The 14,596-nt window shown below is 35.5% G+C and overlaps 1 protein-coding gene across 5 annotated transcripts in view; it reads right to left on the bottom strand.

Moving 5' to 3' along the window:
* agla (amylo-alpha-1, 6-glucosidase, 4-alpha-glucanotransferase a) overlaps nucleotides 1-14,596 on the bottom strand; it is a 104,304-nt gene that overhangs the window by 81,224 nt on the left and 8,484 nt on the right. For all 5 annotated transcript variants that reach the window (XM_028811136.2, XM_028811132.2, XM_028811134.2 and 2 more), the window contains exons 4-6: nucleotides 13,319-13,488; nucleotides 8,915-9,118; nucleotides 6,686-6,867 (exon numbers count right to left, since the gene is read on the bottom strand). In XM_028811136.2, the coding sequence (XP_028666969.1) occupies nucleotides 6,686-6,867; nucleotides 8,915-9,118; nucleotides 13,319-13,488 (556 nt within the window). The remainder of the gene's footprint in view (nucleotides 1-6,685; nucleotides 6,868-8,914; nucleotides 9,119-13,318; nucleotides 13,489-14,596) is intronic.

The raw sequence follows: 14,596 nt of genomic DNA, 5'->3' as shown, positions 1-14,596 counted from the left end.
CTAACGTGTCCGTGGACAGAGATTGTTAACATTAACAGAAAGTGTAGTTGGATTACAAAAAATATTTACTATTTATTCCTTTTCTAAGACATGTTCAGTGCAATACAATTTTTGACAAGAACCTCTGGATATTTTACTAAGTCTACACGCCTCTTCGGATGGTTGAAAATATGTTGTCACAATTATAGTTTAAGTTGTTTGCAAAATCTGTTCAAGAAGAAGGTTCTATATTTTGACTGCAACTATCATGCAATGTGATTCCTTCTCTTTATTAGTGCCACCCTCTTGAAAACTATCACTTTATGGGGCCATGCAAACCTGTATTAATACTTGTGTGCACATTAAACTGTTTTTTTTGTACAATGTACAATTCTCATGACAGTGGAGTAAGTTATTCTTAGCCAGTCTACTGCAGTAATTGCAGTGGAAAATGTGGTTAACATCCACTCATGCATGGGAAAAAAATACCACTGAATACCATGAAACCGGTATAATTTTGAAAAATACCGTGATATAGAATTTTGGTCATACCGCCCAGCACTAACTTAAACTATTATGAAAAGCTATTCTCAGTCTGATTTTCTGCATTATTACATCATTTTTATCATTAAGAAACAAAGCATAAGAACAAAGCAAAACCTAATAAAAAAAAAACCAAGTACAATAGTATGAAGCGACTGAATGAAACTCATTCAATCGCACATTTGCTTTGGAACTAAATCGAGGAGTTCTTGGGAAACAATTTTGAACAGATCCTCATAATACTGATCCAAGACACTTGCAATTTCAGTTACATTGGTTACTCATATGACCAACTCTGCATGCCTAATTTCATTAAAATCTGTGACGAAGAAGTCTAAAAGTGTGATGATTTGACATGGAATTACCCATGAGGAGAACTTTATTTTTTTCATATTTGAGATAATAAAGAACATTGCTCTTCCCTTCAGTTTTAGAAGGTGAATTAGGATTTTTCCAGTTAAACATAATATTAGTTTTTTACATTGATTTTTATAACACAATTTTATCCATTTTGACACTATGTCAAATATTGTCATTAAAATGTCAGAAGTGGTATGCATGTATTATTGCCTAGAATGGTTTTAATAGTTGGACATTCTCAAACATCTGACCTAGCAATGTAGGCATGTGATGGTGTGGGTCAGCTCCATGCTCCCTCTTTCATTTTGCGAGCCTCTTGAACCCAACACCCTCAATAACGGAATGATGAGGATAAAATACACTAAAAGCAAGGAGATGGTGAAAAGGTGAACAGTGCTTTTATTAAAAACTAAACAAAACAGTTTTCCAAAGTGTAGTGCAACGTTCTAAATAAATATATAATCCATTTAAAAAAAAGTGTCTGTGGAGGTTAAAATCCAAGAAATAGAAAATCCATTAAAAACAAGGTTAAAACTCTGGCAGGAAACTGTCCTTAAAACTCAAGCCCTGTTGCCATCCATCAACTGACATCTCCTCAGCTTATCCTGACCTTGCAGCTAAGGAGGCGCCTACCTGACAGACACAGCCTTCCATCATCCTGCGGTCAACAGGTCTGGGTCCCTGCCATTTCCATGGCTCAACAGCAGGGCTCACAATCCTGACCCTGGCTCGGGTCCATCCTGTCCATGAACACAGAAATGCTCCCCATCCAAACCTCTGTCACCCACTCCCACTGCCTTCCCGGACTTATGCAGCGAGCAGCACACCTTCTGGTGTGATCCACCAACACAGATCTGAGTGCCGGCCACACGATATCCCTATGTCTCTCCACCTCATGGCTGTTTGCCTCCTCTCACACTTGTGCTCACTCACTTTCTCCTGTACCCGCTCTTGCTTGCCTCCTGCCTGCTTCACACTCCTTCCTTTAATCTCTGCTCTCCCTTTCGTTCTTCTCCTTTTTTGTTGCCCCTTGCACTCATGCTTCCCTTTTTAAAATGGGGACGTGGCACAGCTCCTGGCGTCAATTAGGATCGTGGGCAATCCTGCACCTGTGCTTTAAGTGGAGGGCTGTCTACTCCCGCACTGGGATCCGCTCTTGCCATGCAACTAGACACACACACATGCACAAACACCCCAAAAAAAAGATGCAAGTACAGCAATTATTTACTTAAAAGATGCCAATCACACATCTGACTTCTATGGGGAACCAATGCTAAAAAAACAGAAAAAATATCAAAATGCCCATAAAAAAATGTCAATTTTGTTGTGTAGCATAATCCATAGTTCAGATATCCTAGTCATATGCTCACAACCTCCCAGAAACATGGCTTTTTGCTAAAATACTGTTAAATAAACTATTTCCATAAAATCCTTTAATGAACTACTGGATTGTGCGTTTGAACATATCAAGCTTTGGAATTGACGTCTTGCCTTTCTTCCCATGGATTGGTCTTTAAACCACAAAGGTGTATTTCTGTTTTTTAAATGGCAATTTATGAATCTCCACTATTGAATTATACTTCTGCTTGTTAAAGCATGTCAGATATACACATATACACAAGGCATACTTTCAACCATATGATGTTTTTCCTAGCTTTCCTTTCCAAATTGTTCACTTCTCTATAATGTTGATATAATGCAAAGAGCCATGGTAGCCAAGCAATGAGCTAGTACTAAGCAGGACTCCTGAAAAATGAATGAAGGGAGTGATGGGTCAGACAGGGAGTAGGTTGTTCTTTATTATTTTGATATACTTTGAAAATACTTTATTAATCCCAATGGGAAATTAACATTGCTGCTTCACATATACAGATATTGCTGCTCAATAAATTATCTATCTATCTATCTATCTATCTGATATACTGCATTTCATTCTATTAATGAAAAAGCGATTACAAAAAAAAAAAAACTGGATGGTGATAAATATTTATCAGGTGTTGCATGCCTTCAATTACTACACAATTTCAGACATTTCTTGCGAAACAAAAAAGGGGAAACCAAAAAACTGAAAATCCAAATCTGAAATAACAAAAATGTAAAGATATATTAATTATGACATATTTTACTATTCAAGCTGTAAGCAGCTTTAAACATTGTTTCCACCAGATGACCACTGCACACCATGCATTTCAATACCGCGTCAAAGACTCAAACAAATCTCTCTTGAAGCTTATAGAAAATGCTTCAGATTAATGAAATAAAAAGCAGGTGAGAAACAAAAGTTGCATACCTACCTCAAAAATGCTCAAAAAGGAGCACCTATCTTTTTATAGTCTAACCAAATTTTCAGATTGGTTTTGATAAAATAAAATCAAGAAACATACTTCTTTGTTTATTTATGAAAACTGTCAAAGTAATCTCAAATATATATACAACTTCCCCTAAATCACTTATGATTATTTCACAAGCCAGCACATCTTCTGCTAAGCTGTCATGGCACCTTGCCTGTGTGATTCAATAATTTGATAACTTAGCGGAATCACATGCAGATGTGGTAGATTACAGGGAATCATGTTAGGTCTTGACATAAGAAAAAGTTAAACAATGTTTCACAAGATACCAATGCTAGCTTTTGCTGATTCTTTAAGTAGTAAATTCTTTTAAGCAGTTTACAAGTGTGAAAGGGACTAATGCATGATTTCACTCTTACTTAGAATTTTAGTAGCTGAGCAAACGTGCATTCCTGACTTACTAAAATTTTGATGCTATCTCAGGCATCACAATAAAACAGCCTGTTAAACAGCACGTCCTAAGTGAGTTTCCAGTCACTCTCTCTGCTCTAGAGTAAATTACCTGGTGCTACAAAAATGAACTTGTAACACTGGCGGGAACTAAAGAATGGCAGTGGTGATTGTAATGTTTATGTAAGAAGAGAGAGAGACTGCAAAATTATGAAAACCATAACACATAAAACGCTTATACACACTAAGTTAACAAATGGATTCATTCTAAAACTATTATGTTTCAGCAGGGGTTCCTCCCCTGGCTGGTGTTCAAATACCTGTTTAATGTTGTTGTCATTCATTTTGATTTTTTTGTCTATGTTAATATTGTTAATTTTGGTATTTATTTGCATTCTGTGCATATTATTAGTTTTTCATATTATTTAATTTCTATGTACCGTATATATGCTTGTTCTGTTATGTTCCATGTGTTTTATGGGTGGCTCCCCAAGAGGCAAGGCAACCTGTTTATCTCAGTCAAGGGACTGCCCTATCCCTATGGGCTGAGGAAAGACATAGCGCCATGTGGTTCATTTAATGTGTTTAGTGGTATTGCTAAGTGATCTTGCAATTATATTTTGTTGTGTCTCTAAATTTTTGACCCATATGCTCTGTTTTGTCCCTCTGCTTTCTGGATTTGCATGGTTTTTGTTGCTTCCACTGCAGAGCACCCTGCCCTGTATGTTCTACAAGCCAAAGGTTGATGGCGCCATCCACTTGTGAGGCTTTATTTGCAACAGTTTATGGGATTCTTGTGTTTAGGAACTTCTAGTTCATGACAAAGACTTTAGAAATGGTGACTTTTTGAAATGAAGACAGAACTCTTGATCAATGAATGAGAGGGAGAGGCAGATTTTCCCCGAAGTATTTGCTTAACAAAATTTTAGCAAAAAATGCATGTTTTTGCATGTTGTGAACAAATGAGTGGTGTGGTGCCTGGATGGGGGTGGTATCCACCCGGGACGCCCGAGAAGACCGGAGGAGGGCTTGTGTCTCCTCCAGACCTCGAGGGGGCAACCGCCCTGGGGGCCACGGGTACAGAGCTGAGAAGCTCGACCCTGTAGGGGCCCGTGGTCACCGCCAGGGGGCACCCCAATACCTGGAGGACCCTGGACCTCAGCACTTCTGCCACACCAGGAAGTGCTGGGGGGGAAGAGGAACAGGGACACCCGGAGTGCCTCCGGGGATACAGCCGGCACTTCCGCCACACAGGGGCGTTTTGGTGGGAGATTGCCAGGGACGCACCTGGAGCACATCCGGAGGAGGACTTGAGTCAGGTGGAAGAGTGGACAAGGTCTCTGGAGGAGAGAAGGAGGCGGTCTGAAGAAAAGAGAGAAGGCATTGTGTTGGCCTGGACTGAGGGGTATTGGGGTTGTGAGTAGTGAATTTGTGTAATGGTGACCCTAAATAAACGTGTGTGGGGTAAATCTAACGTGTCTGCCTGTCTGTGTCCGGGTCATATTCCACAGTGGATAACTGACATATGCATTATGTGACACAAGAAACATGAGTAATGAACTATTTTAACATTGCATGGTGTTGTACAGCATTGGTCACCATGGCTTTTGTCTTTTATCTTCATTCCTAATGAAAATGTTAGATATTTTTACTGGTCATCACTACATTATACATTTATAAATACATGTACTGTATCTCCCTGTGGTAATGATACAGTACCACATTAACACACATCAAGTGCAGGAATCATATTTTATTTTAAAAAAAGGCAACATATACACACAGTCTTGAGTTAGACACTTTTATCCCATTATGGAATTAATTCAGAAACAGATTATTGTGTGCTTTGAGAAGAAAATAACATCCCTGATCAAATGAAATGTAATGCTTTAACTTGTATTGTCATGTATTTATTAGAGAAGATGACAAATAGTTTTTAAATAGTGCCATACACAGCCCTGATAAATGAATAGAGGCTTTGCATTTATTCCCTGAATAAAATGAGCACCTCTACAGATATCCATCAGTCCAAGCATCTGTACGTTTTCTAAACAGTGTATACAGTTCAAGGTTGCGCTGGAGTGCAACTTAGGCGTATCCACTGTTTCACGTATAGGACTGTGGGAGGACTGGCAGCACATTAAGAACAGTTGTAACAAGAAACATTGATGCAAGATTCAAACAAACTGGCTATTTGGCTTGTCTACACGAACGATGTGTTAATACCAAAATAAAACCCTATTAATATAATGTGTACTGTGTTAACAGGGACGTGTAATCACCAAAACATCCAGACAGCAAGAAAAATAAAACAGCATGTTTTATTGCTTAATACAAATATGAAACACTAAATTTACATCATTCATTTGACTTTTGAAGGCAAACTACCATTGATTAGTATAACACATAAGTGAAACCAACATGTCATATATTTAAATGGCTTTTTAATAATACTTTTTAACCAAGTAATTATTCAAATATATATCTTATAGTAGTATGTATTACAAACCTGACCAAGTAGTTCACTGGCAAACCAGACTTTAAAAACATGATTTGTTTATTAAAATTATTTATCTATTTTATACTGTATTACAGAAAAAAGGCACAGTATTGTTCACCACAAACAATGTAGAGATTTTAAAAAAAGGCCATTGAATGGAATTTATGTTTTAGCTGTTGTATCGAACAATTTTGCTGGTACTGGTATCGAATCCAAAAATTCTGGCATTGTGACATTTCTAATTACTTACTATTTTATTGTTCATGAATTTTTCAAATCTAGGTCTTATGACAATGGGATTGGGTGTGGGGGTGGGGGTAAACGGTAACATTATACAATGTTATTGACTGTTTTACCTGCCTCGCACTCTCTACCTTGCACTTTTTAACTTGCACTGTGTTTTTATCACTCTTTAATTAATTTTGTATTTATCAGTATGCTGATGCTGGAGTATGTGAATTTCCCATTGGGGAGGGAGGGAGTGAGTGAGTGAGTGAGTGAGTGAGTGAGTGAGTGAGTGAGTGAGTGAGTATCTAACATTATAAGCAAGTATATAACTTACATTTAACCGTTGGTTGTTCTCAATAAGAGGAGGCAATCCTTTTTCACTGTATTTACCATCAGCTACATCACAGGTCAAATGCCAAAGACCCCTGTCCAGAAGCCAAGCTGGTATCAAATGTGGAGAGTTCACTAAATTGTAGCCACATTCTGGATGTTGTGTGAGCCATTTGCTGTTTGCAGCTAAAGAATTAAGTATGTAAACATTAAACAAAACATGGGTTAGGAAAATTTTAAAATGTAGCGGCTGAAGACATAACCACTCTAATAAAGTTAACAGCAGACATGAAATATGCATTCTCATTGTTACTGTCCTAAATGTTTTAGCAATGATCATAATGTTGAATCATTACTAAAAATATAAATACAACACTAAAGCCTTATGGTTATAAATTCAAGACATTCAAATCTAATGTTAAAATTAGCGATAAATAGTTAATGAACACAGAAATTGGTCAGTTATTATAGTGTTAACTAAAAATATCATCACCTAATTAAACTATAGGAAAAAGACTGTATAATAATTATAATTACTTTAGTTAAATGTGGAATTTTACCACTTAACAGAATTTAATTCTTATAAAACAGTAAAAGAAATGAACAAGTGAAAATTCAGTTATCCATAAAAGTATTTTTATGGAAATGCTTTTGTCTAATTAAGCACTAAGTATGATACTAAAAAAATCTTTCTGTAACCTTCTCACATTTCATCCTGGATAGGCATCTATGTGTATATGCCAAGTTTCTGTACTATTAATGTACATTAGCCTGAAGATACAACTTTAAATCTAATCAAAGGTTTCAAAAAACAGCACATAAATGTTACCCTATGAAAGAAAATAAAATATGTACAAATTGGAGGAAACCAATGTTCTTATCATTATAGTAGTATATATATTCACACACATACACACACACAGTGGTATAGTAGCTTCTTTACAATATGTAATGTCACACAACGCTTGAAAGATGTTAACAAGAGTGTAAGATATTTAACCAAGATATTTAAATGATGGTTCTGTGTTCTACGACTCTCATCTATCACCTAATAATCAAGAAACTATTGTGTTCTTTTGAAATATTAATAATTTCAAGCAGGGCAGCACAGTGGCATAGTGCATAAACCTGCTGCTCCATGGATCCTGCCTCCTGGTCACGGTCTGTGTGTAGCCTCTTGTGGATGTTCTAAATTTCATCTTACATCCAAAAAAAGTGCATGCCAACCTTTAAACATGCCCCTGTGATGATGATGTGTGTATGTCTGTGTAACTGTGCCCTACAACAAACTGGCACACATTCTAAACCAGCAGCTCCAGGTCAATAATCACTTTGAATACCAAATGCTGCATTTCACATTTTATGCGGTAATTTGTATACTTCCATAGTTCACATTTTTTTTAATCTTTTTTAGATTTGATGCTTTGTTATACTTTGTTATTATAAAGCTTAACACTCACAAGTTAAAAATGAAGAATTTCAAGACATATATTATACAGTCATAAAACTAAATTTCACGCAAAATCTAAAGTAGAACATCCTATCTGACGATTATAAATAATGTAAATAACTATGTAGATAATATGTTAGGATATGTGAATATTTAACAACCTATTTATCAACCTATTTCTCTATTCAGACCCCCTTATACTTAATTTAAATATAATTACCCAAATACAAATTCTCATCTAGGAACAGATTATGAATTACAGTGCTGTGAGAAAGTATGCCAGCCTTCTCAATGGAATAAATTTATAAACATAAAAATGACAAAAACAGCTCTGCAACCTTTTATTTTCTTTTCTGTTTTTAACATCTCATTTCATTTACTGTATTCAAAGTGTGCACTGTGAATAGTTAAACTCAAATGTAAATTCTGTAAATCTGCAAATTAGATAACCACAATATCTGGAGGATTAATTTTCATCCAATATATGCTTGGAATGAAACACTTCAAACTGACAAGAAGAATGTGATCATGTATATGGAACCTTAGTGGCCTTGTTTAACCATTCTGTATTCCAACACGTCATCTTTGGCATTTACACAATGAAATCAGATGTTACATTTTTCTTAAAATTTGGCTTCTACATAAAATAGCTGTTTGAACTGTATTATGACATTATATTGATTACTTAATCTATAAGTTACTGTTAGACTGAATTCTATAACCCAAAAAAATAAGAGAAATTTAGAAAATATCTTATTAAACAGAATGGCAAATTTTTCATACCTGTATGGTTATAGACAACATCTGTAAGACAAAGCATATTCCATTCTTTCTTCAGCTTATCTACTAATTTCCCAACTTCTATCCAGCTGTACTTTTTTCCAGGTCTTGAAAAATCAGGATTTAATTCCAACTGATCAGCCAAGGAGTAACAGGATCGAGACAGGCCAAGAGTTTGAAGTGGTGTGAAATGTATCATATTATAACCTACAGTGAACAAATAATGACAATATGTCAGCTGAAATGTTACAGACATAAACTATGCAGCATTTCTCTGAGTATTGCTCTTGGATACCACACATGTGTGCTAGGTTACAAAGCTGCTCTAAACCTGCCCTCTACTGGAAAGTCTGTCTTCACTGTACCCTGGGAACGACTGGTGCCACATTCATGGTTGGTTCCTGCCTTGTGGCTGTGGGTTCAGTGAATGAATGAAAAGTTAATGGTTTAGCAATAAAGTATATGATTGAAAGTGGCAACATGATCCTTTGTTATCCATCCATTATCCAACCCGCTATATCCTAACTACAGGGTCACGGGGGTCTGCTAGAGCCAATCCCAGCCAACACAGGGTGCAAGGCAGGAAACAAACCCCAAGCAGGGCACCAGCCCACCGCAGGGCACACACACACCAAACACACACTAGGGCCAATTTAGAAGCGCCAATGCACCTAACCTGCATGTCTTTCAACTGTGGGAAGAAACCGGAGCACCCGGAGTAAACCCACACAGACACAGGGAGAACATGCAAACTCCACGCAGGGAGGACCCAGGAAGTGAACCCGGGTCTCCTAACTGCGAGGCAGCAGCGCTACCCACTGTGCCACCGTGCTGCCCACACATAATCCATCTATTTTAAATTTGCTTACTCCAGTTTAGAGCTACAAGGACAGGAGTTTTTCTCTACATCATTGAGTACAAGGCAGGAAACAGTTGATTAATTATACTATACCAAAAAAAGTGCACATCTAAAACAATTAAACAATGCATGTATCTCTTTACTAAATGATGATAGTATTAAAACTGAAACAACACATTTAACGAAACAAACAAATATGTTCCATTAAATATTTAAATATTAAAAATATCTTTCTGTAATTGTAACCATTTGATATTTTCATCAAAAACATTTTGAAAATAGCATCTTTCAGTTTAGTTTCACTTTAAATTCCCTTGTTGATTTTGACTGCAAGCTTTAAAAAGGAGTAATGATTACATTTTCAAGAAAGGAACATTTGCTTGACAAAAATATAAAAAATCTATTACTGGTGAAACCTTAGAGTCATTTACTAACACAGCAAATATTAGAAAGTTTTTCAAACAATTCAACAATTTCAAACATCAGTATTAAACAGTTAATCATGGTTCTTTATACTGTATCTAAACATGCACACATAGTACAATGGGGATTGTAGAAGGCTTGCTGCAACAACATACCATATTTGAATTCTATGCATGATTCTTTTTATGAAAGCTGTCTACATTTTTTGAATGATAAGAAGTAAAACTGAGTAAATTTTGACCAGTTTTGGTGAACCCTTCAAGCACTTTTATTTTTGAAGTCTGAAACACTACAGTCACATATTACATGGGCTGTGGCTAGTCTCTGTTAGCCAATGAACGAATGACAGAAGAAAGGATTAGTACCAAGAAAACCAATAATCAATAGGTTCTTACGGAAAATGATGTAAAACATACATTTTCCACAAATGTTATGATGCAATAGTGATTTCTGATTATTTACTGTATACTGTATTTTTAAAGGAAGAGTGCACATTTGATTTTCCATATGTACAGTACAATTATAATTGAATTGATTTTGATTGTTTAAAATATGAAAATTGATCAGTTGAATTAAGCTATGAAATCTCAGCTCTCAAACCTACAAAATGTCACACCACAGTATTATTACATATCAACTTAACATGAAAAATAAAAAAAATACTACTACTACTACAACAACCACTAGACCTGATTTTTCTGAGTTTCTTATTTTTACATGTAAAATATAATCAAATCTGCTTTCATAATTGGCAGAATCAGGGATATCGGAAGTTAAATTCTTTTCTCAACAGAGACCGAATATATCCTATGCTATTGATTTGTTTAAAATCATATAATAAGCAGGAATGCCACAGCAACACAATTTTAAGAAAGCTTTCTTTTATCAGGGTATCCCTACCAAAACTATAATGAAAAAAGGGAAGCATGTTGAGCAGCAGTAGTGGGAACCGCCACATACCCTATGATTCATTATCACACACAGCTCCACATAAGAAAGGGAATAGACAGGGAATCCTCAGTTACTGTGCATAGTACACAACACACACATGATATATTGTTTCATGAACCCATATACTGTATTGGCAGTAGAGGTGTGAAAGAACAATGGATATTGCACTGCTGGATGTTTAAAACACATATTTGTTGGAGAGTTCCTCAAGTACTGAAGTAGTCAGCTACACCAGACAGGAAGAAAGCCAAGGATCAGAGTTTGCAGGAGTTGGTACTCATGGTATCTCTATACATAAGCATATCCTATTTACTTTTTAAGAATTATTATTTGCATTGGCATAATTAAACAATTGCTATTGGCAATCAATTGTTTTGTTCATCTACTTGTCTTGATTCCACAAAGCTAACATTAGCAGTACTAAGTAGACAATTGGATACTCTGTAAATCTATATTGTAGTGTGATCGGCTACCAGTTTTCTAATCCTGGTAGTCCATATATGATTTCTGGTTGTCTGACTTTATAAATGGGGGGTTGAAGGTACCAGCATCCTTTTACTGTAAAGTTTATTTGTATTGTTGTATATTTTCATATTTAATCATCTGAAAAAGTTCTTCCATGATGTTTGGAAAGCCGTTGTCTCAATTTTGGTCAAAATGTTGCTTGCAATTATGATTCTGTTCACTTGTAACTGTTTTTGCAGCAGTAGTGGAATGGCTTCCCTTGTCTGCTCTTTTTCTTTTAATCTATAACAAAGTATCCATTAATGATTACCTCATTTATATTGTGATAAATAAGGAGGGGATATGGAATTCTTGTTCTAGTTGTTTAAAAACTAACGCTATTATTACTCTTGCTTGATTTACAGACTTGATGATTTCACTATGCTAGTTAGTGTATGTATTTGTGAGATGGTGACATAGCAGTTTGGAGCACTATAAGCAAATGCCTTTAAAAGACAGTTAAGATTGTATATAAAGCACTGAATCATTTGTTTTTATCAAATTGATTTTGATTAGGAAAATACCACAAGAACCAAAATCCAGAATATCTGATATTCTGCCGGAGTTTGTTGTAGTCCTGGGTGTATGGACTGCCAATATTTGTACCCCTATGGGTACTGTTTGTCAGTCATCAATAGATACTCTTATCTTAACACAGCTTAGTTTTAGTAAAAGCAAGCAAATCCTTAATAATCGGCATTTTAAAAGTTTTTTTGAAAAAAAAAACTTCTGTAATATAATATACAGATCCTGTCGCTGATTATAACTGTTACTGCACTGAACATCACTATCTGAGAGTACCAACTGAGATGGTTGATCACACTAATAATCTCTAAAAAAGAATTATTTTTAAAGTACACCATTTATTCTCACAACTGCTAATAAGATGTAGAAATCAGTTTAAATGTTTGTATTTACACTAACTGAGAAATCCAAGCAATAGAATAAATTTGTTTTCTCCATTTTAAACTAAAAAACTTGTTCTTTCTCATTGGACAGAAAGCTGTTTGATCAATTGGTAATAACAGAATGTATCGAACAAAAAGGTATGACAAGGCTGCTCTTAGAAGTGATGTGTAAAGACAAGACAAAGATTTAAAAAACATGCAATGCTGCACGCATCATTAGAAGCAACATACAGTTATCAAGATGGAAGACATATGAGTTTTTAACCAAACTCAATATTCAAACTCCAATATGTTTCAAGTATCCACATTATTAGAATAAGAATGTGATGAATCAAGTTTGAGACTGTACTTAGTGAAAAGCACTATGCAAAAGGTAAACTGACTTGATTTAACTAACTTATTGGCTTGGACACTTAACAATAACTGCGGTGGGTTGGCACCCTGCCCAGGATTGGTTCCTGCCTTGTGCCCTGTGTTGGCTGGGATTGGCTCCAGCAGACACCCGTGACCCTGTGTTCGAATTCAGCGGGTTGGAAAATGGATGGATGGATGGACTTAACAATAATATACAGGTGAAAATTTGAATAATTGAAACTGGTGTGGGTCTTTTGAAACAGTACTATTCCTTTTCTCTCCACACCACATAATACCCAAAAGATTCAACTAAAACCTTAATCAAGCAGACAATTATCCAACTGTTTTGTGCTTTCTTACACTTCTAAAAGTGAATTGATAACACTAAAATTACAGAACAACATTTACCTGACTCCTTGGCAACTCTAAGTCTGTCCAGCCACTCGTCTAAAGGTCCTAGGCACTTTGCCAAATAAGTCTGAATAGAAATGCAGTCCAGTGGAAGAATATGGTTATCTGCACCTACACGAAGTACAGGGTCTACCACAATATATCCTCCACCACTCTTAGGTTTATCTCTGCAGTTAAGAAAAATAAATATTTAGTAACAACATTTGGGAGCGTATATATGCAGTCACAGCAGCTGCTAAATGATTTATGACTACTTAACTGAATTAACATGATCACTTATATTTGAATATAAACTGAATGTTCTTTATGCATATATTTTTCTTAAGCATACTTCAGTTTTTCTAAAAATGCACAGAATGTCTGAACATTATTCCTTTATTTTAGGAAAGCAAGTAATAGGTTTATTTAAACAAAATTGCAAAAATACAAAATTTCAAAAAATATAACAACTGCATACAATTTCAACAACTGTATAATTTAACATTTTTTATTAAGTCCGTTTCCTAATCTTAGACATAAGTAACATAAAATAAGAGCTGTGCAATTATTAGGGAATGCATATACTCTATAAAACGTTAATCATAAAATATGCAAAGTAACTAAAAAATTATTTCAAAACCAGAAAAGATTAGTATTTTATGGGAGTTATAAAGATCAGGTAATTCTTAATAGGATAGCAATATAAGCAGCTACTGTACATCAAGGTACAGAGTCATACAAGGTCCAAATGGCATTCTATGGAACACATAGCTACAATATTGTTTCATGCCAGTTTTCATGCAAACCTGACCTCTTTGTTTGAATAAACAGTGCACATTAACATTACAAGACTAGTCAATGGTTTAAAATTGATGGTTTCTGGCCCTGCTTATTCCAATACAGTGATGTGAGATTCCAGAGACCATCCTGGTAGGAAGCCTGTAAATAATCCTTGACAGTGCATACTCAAAAAGTCTTACAGATCAAATGTAGACTTAGAAGTCTTACAAATGTAGAAGGAAATCCATGAGACAGTAGAAAATCCATTTACACACAACACAAGCCACAGTTCTGCAGATGGCACTTAGCAATGCTAACTAAATTGCTCTCCAAAATGTGTATTAAATAAAATGATACTCAGTATGACAAAAGAAATATAGTCATGCTAATTACGTTATAAAAAATGTTCATGTGATGTAGTTAAGTCAGTCATTGCTTGCTTTGTTTTAAAACTATGATGGAGAATTATAAAGACTACTAAATGTCCTCCTGTTTGTGTTTAATAATAATTCATTA

The sequence above is a fragment of the Erpetoichthys calabaricus genome, chromosome 10, assembly GCF_900747795.2.
Source record: "Erpetoichthys calabaricus chromosome 10, fErpCal1.3, whole genome shotgun sequence".
In the NCBI taxonomy this organism is placed as follows: Eukaryota; Metazoa; Chordata; class Cladistia; order Polypteriformes; family Polypteridae; genus Erpetoichthys; species Erpetoichthys calabaricus.
Note: the sequence above shows the minus strand (reverse complement) of the source record. Positions and strands in the feature narration are given on the sequence as shown.